A 10,000-nucleotide genomic window follows, 5' to 3' on the forward strand; every position below is an offset into this window, starting at 1 on the left:
AAGCGACCGGGGCGTCCGAAGAATGCAGAGACTCTGTTCGGGCTGGATGGTTCATTCCGGAAGCTCGAAGTAGATTAAGGCTAAACCTGTTGCCTGGTCTATGTCGAACTGAAGTCTGCCAAGTCGAACTTACAATAAATCTTACCTAGGGTGAAACGGGTTGATCAAGCATTTTGCATTGTTTGAGTGTGGAAACTTAGTTACTCTAGCAGAGGACAGTTCCCAGAACCGTCAAAATCTGCAAAAGGCATTACTCTCACATCGTACTGTTCGATGTGGGAGAAATGTTGACAAAGGAAACGAATAACAAAGGCGATTAGGTTGTACTCACAATACTGCTGCTCGACATGAACGTGCCCAACTTTGTCTTTTGCCAGGTAATCCTCCCGCGGGGACCTAGCGAGCACCCGTATCGGATGTTGACGGCGTGATGGGGCAAATTGAAAAATCGCAAGCTCACGGTTCGCGCGCCCACCAGATTAGATAAGATGCGTCGGGCAGGATAACTTCATCAATCCAAGCGCTTCGACGCGACCCACACAAGCCCTGCCCAAATCGTTGTCGTGGCGCACTTTCTGCCGCTTTTTTGTATTCCCGGCGAAGCCACGAGGTACGTCCGAGTATTTTCTATTTCGAGTTGTTGGACTAGAGTAGAGATACGATAGACGATAAGCGATAAGCGATAAGCGAAAGCGAGATAGAGTAGGACCGCGGGCGGAACCCGTCACATTAGCGGTACCTTATCAGCGATGCGAAGGAGTGAAGACAACACAAACCTTCGCACCGCACGGGTGGGCTGACAGTGCAGTTAGGACAGCGTAGCGTTCCGGCTACGATGGTCGGTACCGTGCGGCGGGCTCTCTCGGAGCCGCTAGCCGAGAAGGCACGGCTGGAGTTGAACGAGCAGGCGGACCGCATCGAGGAAGATCTGGCCGCGCTCCGCCACTGGCTGGCCCGGACACCGCACATCCGGGCCCGCATCGACGACCAGTTCCTGGTGACGTTCCTGCGCGGCTGCAAGTACAGCCTGGAGCGGGCCAAGGAGAAGATCGACATGTTTTACAGTGTGCGCACGGTTCTGCCGGAACTGATGCGAAACCGCGATCCACTAGAGCCGCGCACCCTCGAGATCATCCGGCTCGGTGTGGGACTTCCACTTCCCCAAACGGACGGTCCAGCGGCGCCCCGTATCGTGCTGGTTCGGCCGGGAATCTACGATCCACATCAGTACCGCCTCGAGGAGGTGATAAAAGTTAGCACCATGCTCAACGATATCATGATGCTGGAGGACGACAACATGGTTATTGGTGGCCAGGTGAGTGCTACCCGGAGCTTTCCACAAAGCTTTTGGGTGGGCGACGTGCCTTACGTGACGCGCCTAACGCGCGCCGTGGGGGTGGCGATCTATGAATGACTCCGCTTATCGGTACACCCGGCCAAGGTGTCTCTCAGGTGTGCGCGTGGTGTTTGCAATTGTTTGCCCATTTGAATCACGGATCGGCGGATGTGTAGGTTGACAGATAACAAACCTGAGCAGTGGTTTCGACGTGTGTTTGTGCTTGGGACAAGTGTTTTGCGTTGGAGTGCTTCGTGGAAAGTGAAAGAGATTCCCGTAAAACAGGTGATCGATGCTCCGCCAATTAGCGGCTGCCCTGTTTAGTGATGGAAGTGTGATTAAGGAAGTGATTATCGGACAATTGTTGATTGCGTTACCTGTTTGGTGAAAGGTTACTAGGCTTGAAGACCACGGACTGGGGTTGCCAACTGTAATGCTGCAAGTTGACTGTTTCCGTCTGTTTTTGTTACGCCGTCACGATAATTTGCGTACGTAATTGCGTAGTGTTGTTGACAAACTGAATCCTAGGACCGTATTTTAATACTAAAAGCATTAAAACGTTACTTCTACTCTGATGGCTCCTGATTGGGTTCGAAGTTAGATTCTTGTTCGCAGTACGATCCTTTGTTGTGATTTTCAATACTTCGCGACAGACGTTTCCGTAGTGGATTGATTGGCTAATAACTTTATGACTAATACGCGGAGCGATTTTATTGACATTGTTTCGAGCAAGATCGTATCAGTACTTCGGCTTTGTTTCTATGACGAGCTCTTGAGTGGGTTTCTGGGAAAGACTTTTATTTACCACCGCTCGTTGATATCAGCAAAATGGCGAAAGGTCTAGAATGTGCAACAAAACAAACCTCGAACACGAATGTGATAATAAGTACAGTGGGTGTAGTGTTAATAGTTTATTCACAAAATTCTAAATCTTGTTGGATGCCACCGAAAGGGTGGCCTTTAGACTAATGGATTAGTCATCGATGGTGAGCAATCCATACTTTTACTGAACCCAAGATTTGGCTACTTTCAGGTCGGCATTCTGGACATGGCCAACGTAACGCCGGCCCACTTTCTACAGTTTACGCCGACATTCGTCAAAAAGATGACCATGATGAGCCAGGAAGCGTCTCCGTTGCGCCAGAAGGGCTTCCACTACATCAATACGCCAAGCAGCTTCGAACTGGTGTTCAACATGTTCAAAAGCTTCATGAGCGAAAAGAACCGCTCCCGGGTAGGTCCCGTATTCCCGTTCCCTGAAGTTGTGCTTTTATTAATCGTAATCTCTGTTCCGTCGCAATGGTAGCTGTACGTGCACGGGAGCAACCTGGAGTCACTGTACGAATATGTCCCGAAACGGTTGCTGCCGAAAGAGTACGGGGGCGACGGCTGCTCGCTGGTGGACATTGGCGCCGTGTGGGAGAAGAAACTGATCGCCTACCGGCAGTACTTTGCCGAGGAGGACCAGTACGGGACGGACGAACGGAAGCGCGTCGGGCGCCCGAAGACGGCCGAAACGCTGTTCGGCATGGAAGGCTCGTTCCGCCAGCTGGAGGTGGACTGAAAGTGGCCCCTCGTGCCCCCCGTGTGCACCTTAACCTCCATCCGTCCATCATCATCCGGCGCTGGCGCTCGTCATCGTCTCCGTAATCATCTTCACGTCCGGACAATCGGTTAAATCGGTTTTGATTAGACAGACACGATCAATACTGTACTCGCGGCGATCCTGCAGCGCGCAGGCCTCATACTCTGCTGCTTCTGCTGCATCCGACGGTCACTCAACTAGCCGACGGAAGCGTTTGTGTCTGTAGTCGAGTTTTGTGCAATCTTGTGCTGTTTTGTTTCGTTAAGTTTGAATACGATTGATATAATAAAACCAACCATATGTGTATTTAACAATGCAGTGAGCTTTGAATGTGTGGCCAATTATCCTTGTAAAGGTATGCAGTTGCGGCAAGTTGTCAGCTTTCAAATAAGTATCAGGTCTAACCCTATAAATGTAGATTGTGTAAACAGACGGCTCTAGCTGTCGATTCGACTACATGCAAATGATTTCAGGTCGAAAAAATAATTAATTTAGTTTTAAACTTATCTTTGAAGAGGTTAGACCATGTCGACTTTTGTGTCTGAAAATAACGATTTGCGGATATTATGCGGGACCTGCTGAAGAAAACGGCTACAGAATGGTATCAAGTGCTTGTCGAAGCGTACGGTAATCATGCTTTTGGAAGATCGCAGTCCGCAGTGCAACAATTTGAATATGAGGTCTGGCAATTACTGATTTTAAGGAAAAACAGCGCAACAAGAAAAGTGAAAGGATGGACCCATTTATATCACTTGACTTCTCAGTAAAAAACTTATGCTCCTGCGCACAACTGTCTCATTGCGATCGTCGAGTAATGAAGGTGACAAATTTGGGAATGCGTCGGATTGGAGAGAATTGGGGACTATTTAATGAAAGGAGGGAAGACGTTGAAGATGACAAACACTGACGGAGTGACCTGTGGCTGCGAAAATTGTGAACATGAATATTTAAAAAAAAGTGACCGAAATAATTAAGCAAAACCTTCGTTTAAGTATCAGGTTCATTGCCAAACATGTGAGGTTTAATGAAGGAACAGAGAGACAAATAGAGACCCGAATTCCGGAGAGAGAAGTTCTGGATCCTTCATCGAGACAACATGCTGGGCTACAAGGCCTACGTTGTTTGATAGAAAACCAGGACACAGTTACGGAACTCTCGCACAACAGTTACTACAGGAGCTGTGTGGTGTGTCATCTTGCCGTAAGGTTTTTACATTCTAATTTCTTGATAGCTGATGCCGATAACATTAAACGTCGGTGGTATCTTTTACAACACTAAAATCTATGTTCTTCCATCATATGAAACCCTCGGAACCGAGTGTCTTTCCGCGGGCTTCCGGTGCCCCACTCGACGGCGTACCGTCCGTCGTTAGCTTCAGCTGGGAAACGTTCGTAGCCTTCGACGGGCTGGTCAGCTGATTGTCCTGTGCTCCGGCCGGACAGACCAGCCACCCGGACAGGTTGGCCAGCTTCTCGTTGCCGCACGGGGCTCGCGGCTGTAGCCGAGCGATGGCAGCGATCGCTCCCGGATCCCCAGCAGCACCGTTCTTGGCTCGCTGCTTCGATTTCCCGGTCGGGCGGGCCAGTGCCGGAACGCAGAGTAACCGCGAGAGGGGAATTTTGCGGAACGCCTTCCGGAAGTTCTCGTTCGTCAGACCGTAGATGAGCGGGTTGAGGGCCGCGTTCAGAAACATCAGGTAGTGCGATACGTACCAGAGGATCAGGAAGTCGCTGCCGATCTGGCGTGAAAAGAGTACAAGGAGATTGTCAGTCACGGGTTGCAGAGTGATCCTGCAGAGGCAATTCCGTACCTGATCCGAGTTATCGTTCAGGAAGCGACGATAGCGAATGAAAACGAGCGTCGTGAACGGGATGCGGAGCAGCACAAAAACAACCAGCACGATGAAGAGCGTTTTGGCGACCTTCCGCTTGTACGACACCGAGATCGGGTGTTCCTTGCGCAGGACACGCCGCTCGTAGCGGTCGAGTTTGAGGAAGATGCAGCTGTAACAGCAGAACATTACGAGCAGCGGAAACCAGACGAGCGCTCCGATCAGGACGTGCCAGTAGCTGGGCAAGAAGGTCGTGTTCTCGGCGCAGTACGTCTCGAGGTAGTTGCGCCACTGGCGCTCGCGGTACGCTCGGTACATGCTCAGCGGGAGGGCTAGCGCCAGCCCGCAGATCCACGAGACACCGATCAGCACGATGGCACCGCGCTTCGTTAGCCGGGAGCGTTTCGGGAACACGATGGCCGTCAGCCGGTCGTAGCTGATCGCACACAGGCACAGCACGGACGTGATTAGCAGCGAGCCTGTTTCGGGTGGAGTAATGAAAGAGGTGTGTCAGATAAGACCCTGACGTGTGCCGCGTACGTAGAGAAACAGGTGGTACAATCCAAAAATACCAAATCTTATTGCAGAGCTTCTTAAAACTACATGATTTGAGTTTGAAGAGACCGCTTGAGTGAGGAATAATCAAAAAGCCTTTCCGAGCTTCGAGCGAGCAGTGCCTAAAACTATGCAATCCAAATTACCTATTCACTTACTACGTTTTACTGTTTTGTCACTAAATTACTGTATAGCAAAAATTGGTTCAGTAAACTCATTAGATTTTGGTCTGATTCGAGTGTCCTGTGTTTACACAGCTTACAGCTTACATACAGCATCTTACATATGATTTTCGTTGTCGAAGGTAAAAGTATTAAGGAAAGAGTAGGATTAACCCCCCTATTATGGATCTCGAACGGAAAATCTACCGTTCGAGTGAACACAACAAGAGAGAAAGCAGAATACAGCAAGAGAGAAGGCAGAAAGAGAAAGCTATAGCAAAATGAACTCAAAATGAACGGAATGACCGTTCGACGACTCGAATCGAGAACGCGGATAGGGGGGTCATTCGATTTCAATCTATCTTAGATTATCTTTCGCTTAGTAACTTAGTTTCGGCTAACGGCCGTCACTGTGGACGGAAAAAATTACGTACCTTCCAGAAAGCCTTCCAGCTTACAGCCCGTTGCACCGAGTACGTAGTTTTGGTAGAAATTATGCAACATGAACATCAGCGGACAGACCAGCACGGTCGCCAGATCGGCCACGGCCAGATTCGCGATCAGCAGGTTAGTCGGCGTCCGGAGAGCCCGAATCTGCAGGATGATGTAGCAGAGGATGGCGTTGCCCAGAAAGCCGAACAGGATGACCGGCAGGAAGGTGACCGTCTTCAGCGCCACTTCCCAGGCCGGCAAGATGCTCCAGATTTCGCGAGGATAGTCGTACACGGTGAAGTCCATCTGTGGCGAGATTCGCAAGCGAGCTGTTAGTGCAAGCAGACGACGGACGATCGGTGGCTGGGAAGCTGTATTACCAACGGAAGAGAGCAGTTGGGGTCTAGCTGTTTAATAAAGTTGGCCAGACTGTTGAGAGCGTCCAGCACAAAGTCCACCATTTTGCTGAGGTCCACTTAATTGATCTCAAAATAAAACAAATTCCACCGAGCGTAATGGAGTTGAATGATTTAATTGATTATGGTTTCAAAACAACGTCTATTTTAAACTACTTTGATTGACTAAACTGTTCAACGGAACAAACGAGCGTCCACAGTAATTTAAATGGTGACCAAATCAAAATACTCTGCACTGGAAATTCAAAGGTCAATCAAAATGACGCCTTTCTTAAAGCACCCAACTCCCATCTTGTGGCACGTAAACTGTGAATTAGTTCGCATCGAATTTGCACACCGTTTTTATGTCCCTAGCCGAACTAATTTACGATCTAATTCACTTCAATCATTTACAAATCCCGTCTGCTACGGTAAAGACGCTTCAACAGAAAGCGCGCACTGGTGGCAAGCTAGTGGCCAACTGCGTCACTGCCGTCGGTACACTGCAATGGCCCGGCCCAGTGAAGTACTCACCGGTGCGGTGCACTTACTTAATTTTTAGATCAAACTTGGCACATCTGTCACATTCGATCGATCGGCCGGGGTGGCTCGAGAGGCAGCGATTAGGGCGAGTGCATTAATGTGCAACGTCAAGCGCGCAGTGTCCCGATACCTTCCTTCGGTCCTCTCGGTGACTCCTATCGACCAGCAACGCGCTCCGGTGCGGACTGCCTTCCGGAAGCGCCGACTGCTGGCCGGCGACCCGCTGGAGCGAAAGTTTTACGACCTTGTCCGAGTCATCCGCGACAGGAGGAGGATTTCCAGCAGGCCCACCGATAATTATCTCCCCGAAAGTGTGGTATGGCCGCGAATGGTACGCCAATTCAATCAGAGCCAATATCGCCGGACCGATAAGCGGCGATTGATTTTCTCGCACCATCACCCCTGGGCCGGATAAGCGACCTCCTGCATCGGTTGGTCGTTCGTTAGTTGCCATGATAGAGGAAGGGCGCAGAATTTATGGCCCAGGACCCGGGTGGGAGGTGTCGGATAAAACGGGGAAAACAGATAATGGGATTATTTGCTACGGTGTGCCCGCGAGCCAACAACTGCAACCGGAAACAATAAACGGGTTGGAAGATACTTGAGGCGGGTCGTCCGGAATGGTTCCGTTTCGTTCGGTTGAACGATTTCTCGTGAACTCGCGGAACGCTTCTTTTGTCCATTTAGGATGCTCAATTTACAGACAAACACAAGAGAAGAAACGTTGTTACAGTACAGTATCTGCTCGTTGCGGTACGAATTTTTGTTAAAAAGTTTCAAATTGAAACACACTGAAGACTTGCTCCTTCATATCTTGCTCGTGTGGAGGCTTAATATGATGCCATATATAGAGATACTCTTTTTACAGTGTTACGGGTAGAAGAAATTTTGACTATTGCCACTATTTACCGGGAACTTTGAAGAGACCCCAAAGAAGAACAGAACACAATCAGTCATGCAAATGTTCTTGCTTTTCTTCCGATTCCTAGAACGTCACTTACTATTTCTTAGTCCGTCTTGACTAACCATTTGACCATTTGCCGCTAATGTATTCAACGTAATTTGTACGCCTAGATATTTTGAAAATTTTCGAGATAATATTTCGTGTTTTCAATGTCCATGTCATGGTTTGTGTCTCCACCATGTACCATGCAAGCATTCTTATCATTCTGTCTTGCCAACAACCGATAATAACGATTCTTGACCACAACCAACGGTGTTGCCGTCTACAGATGAAGGAACTTGATGCAACATTCACCCCTGTGCAGACTGTCATACTTTTCGGACACTTTTCTGTCACACTATGCGGACCATCATTTGGTTCAAAGGCTACTGAGACGCCACGGAAGTTGTTGCGAAACTGTCGACTACCGTGCGCCTCCATCACAGCCAAACCAGGCGCCTCCATCGGCGGGCGAATCGGTCGTCGTGCAAACGTTTCGTCGCGTTTTGTTTTGTAGGTGGATTTTATTTTAAATAAATATACATTTTGCTGCGTACCAATCTGCCACACGGTACACGGCTTCTCCGCGTTACGCTCTATACAGTGAATGAATCGATAGCTTTTAAACCCGTTGTAGTTTGTGTTTGTTTCTAAACGCTACACTAGCAAATCAGCGTTCCTGACGCCCGTAGTACCACATCCTCTTGCAATTTCCTATGTTTGAAATATGTTTAAAACGCGTCCGGGGGTTTGGGGCTCATTTGTCGGTTACCCGCTACACTAAAATACGGATCGCGGATGGGTGTGCTGTGGTGTGTGGCAAACCGATTGACTGACGGTGTTTACCGGTCACACCGTGTGATAAAAACACTGTTTTAAGATTGGCTGTACCTTGCTGAGGCTGTGGGACTTGCGAGAGTTGGATGTGTTTGTGTGTGTGTGCGGATTTCTTTATGGCTGTTTCTCCTGTTTGACCCTTAACCCAATGAGATTCACACACGCAGTTCGTGTTTAGTGCTGTTTGCGTTCTTTAGTGGGATAATGGTATGCTAAACACGCCCTCTAACTGCCTCGACGTAACCGTCGATGAAGAAACGAAAGAATATCTACTACTGTTTAACGATCTAGCTTTTTATTCTCCTTCTTGCGTGTGCGTTCCTCGCGCTCGCGCTCGCTACTCTGCAACCTTCAGCTTCGTTATTACAACTAACATTTAATTCACTACTAATGATGGTAACTTTTACGTTGCCCACACAAGGGTGATCCCCTCATAGCTTGACAGCATTATGTTTGTGTTCGAACGTTCGACCTTTCTGTGCATGTCTGCTTTGTCTTAATTTTCACCCTCGATTTCCAGGATGTTTGATTATTGTGTGTTTAGCTTCGGTTTTGTGCTGTCCACCCACCTCGGGTTGATATTCAATTTAAAGTACATAAGCACAAAACGAGGAATACCAGAGCATATCGAGATACACTAAGGATTAAAGCTGCGTGCCGCTGCTGCTGCCGCCGGGACACTGGGACACATACATTTATAGACATATAGACACCGGAAAGGGGCACAAGCCTTGCGGGGCTCAGCAGCATCTACAATCAGCAGCGACAAGTGTTGTTCACTGCCGTGTGCTGCCGAGGACAGCGCGATCGCGAGATGATTGCAGTAATTAAGATCATCACAATGGGTGTCCTCAGCGCAGCTACTAGAGGTCCATAGGCTAGATCGCTGAGAAGCTGAATTTGTCACTCTGCCTCGGCTTTCCGTTGCATTTTAAAACTTTAACCACCATGCATATCAGTGGCCTGTGGGGACTGTGGGGACCAGGGCTGTGTCCTCTAATCTTCGCGACCTTTTAAAAATAGCTTCCGCCCGTAGCGACCCCAGCCCAGAGACGATGATGGAAAGAGTAGAAAACAAAGCTATACACACACAACACATATACAAACGCTCCGTCTGCCTCTCTCCCGCTCGCTGTCTCTCTCTTTTTCTCCCTCTTTCCCTTTCTCTCTCGCTCTCACTTTCATAATTGATTAACTTCTATTTTCACAGCCTAAGTTTTTTCGTTTCTTTCGTCTTTCCATTTTATAACCTGGTTCTGCTAGTTTATGCGTTTCCTTCTTTTACTAGTTTCCGTTTACTTTCGAATTTCACTACCTTACAGGTTGCCCGGTTGCCCTTTCGGTTTCTGTTCGTTTCGCGTCCTTCCTCGCCCCTATCAGAT

At 48.7% G+C, this 10,000-nt stretch overlaps 4 protein-coding genes across 4 annotated transcripts in view; 2 read left to right on the forward strand and 2 right to left on the reverse strand.

Annotated features, from left to right (window-relative positions):
- Nucleotides 1-78, forward strand: part of LOC128278728 (retinol-binding protein pinta-like) — a 976-nt gene extending 898 nt beyond the window's left edge. Inside the window, exon 3 of the mRNA XM_053017456.1 lies at nucleotides 4-78. Within this exon, the coding sequence (XP_052873416.1) occupies nucleotides 4-78 (75 nt within the window). The remainder of the gene's footprint in view (nucleotides 1-3) is intronic.
- A 757-nt stretch (nucleotides 79-835) lies between these two features.
- Nucleotides 836-3,209, forward strand: LOC128277566 (retinol-binding protein pinta-like). Its single transcript, XM_053016043.1, has 3 exons — nucleotides 836-1,315; nucleotides 2,370-2,570; nucleotides 2,643-3,209. Exons 1-3 carry the CDS (start codon nucleotides 836-838, stop codon nucleotides 2,898-2,900), a joined length of 939 nt encoding a protein of 312 aa, XP_052872003.1. The 3' UTR covers nucleotides 2,901-3,209.
- Nucleotides 3,210-4,215: 1,006 nt separating this feature from the next.
- LOC128278729 (neuropeptide FF receptor 2-like) lies at nucleotides 4,216-6,361 on the reverse strand. Its single transcript, XM_053017457.1, has 4 exons — nucleotides 6,281-6,361; nucleotides 5,903-6,206; nucleotides 4,732-5,231; nucleotides 4,216-4,659 (listed from the first exon to the last, which is right to left on the reverse strand). The coding sequence occupies exons 1-4, from the start codon at nucleotides 6,359-6,361 to the stop codon at nucleotides 4,216-4,218; spliced, it is 1,329 nt and encodes a 442-aa protein (XP_052873417.1).
- A 1,947-nt stretch (nucleotides 6,362-8,308) lies between these two features.
- The window catches only part of LOC128269054 (receptor-type guanylate cyclase Gyc76C-like), a 15,665-nt gene continuing 13,973 nt past the window's right edge, over nucleotides 8,309-10,000 (reverse strand). The window contains exon 13 of the mRNA XM_053006400.1: nucleotides 8,309-10,000. This exon is cut by the window's right edge and continues 2,016 nt beyond it. The gene's annotated coding sequence lies outside the window, so the exon portion shown is untranslated.

Source organism: Anopheles cruzii, chromosome 2 (genome assembly GCF_943734635.1).
Source record: "Anopheles cruzii chromosome 2, idAnoCruzAS_RS32_06, whole genome shotgun sequence".
Classification (NCBI taxonomy): domain Eukaryota; kingdom Metazoa; phylum Arthropoda; class Insecta; order Diptera; family Culicidae; genus Anopheles; species Anopheles cruzii.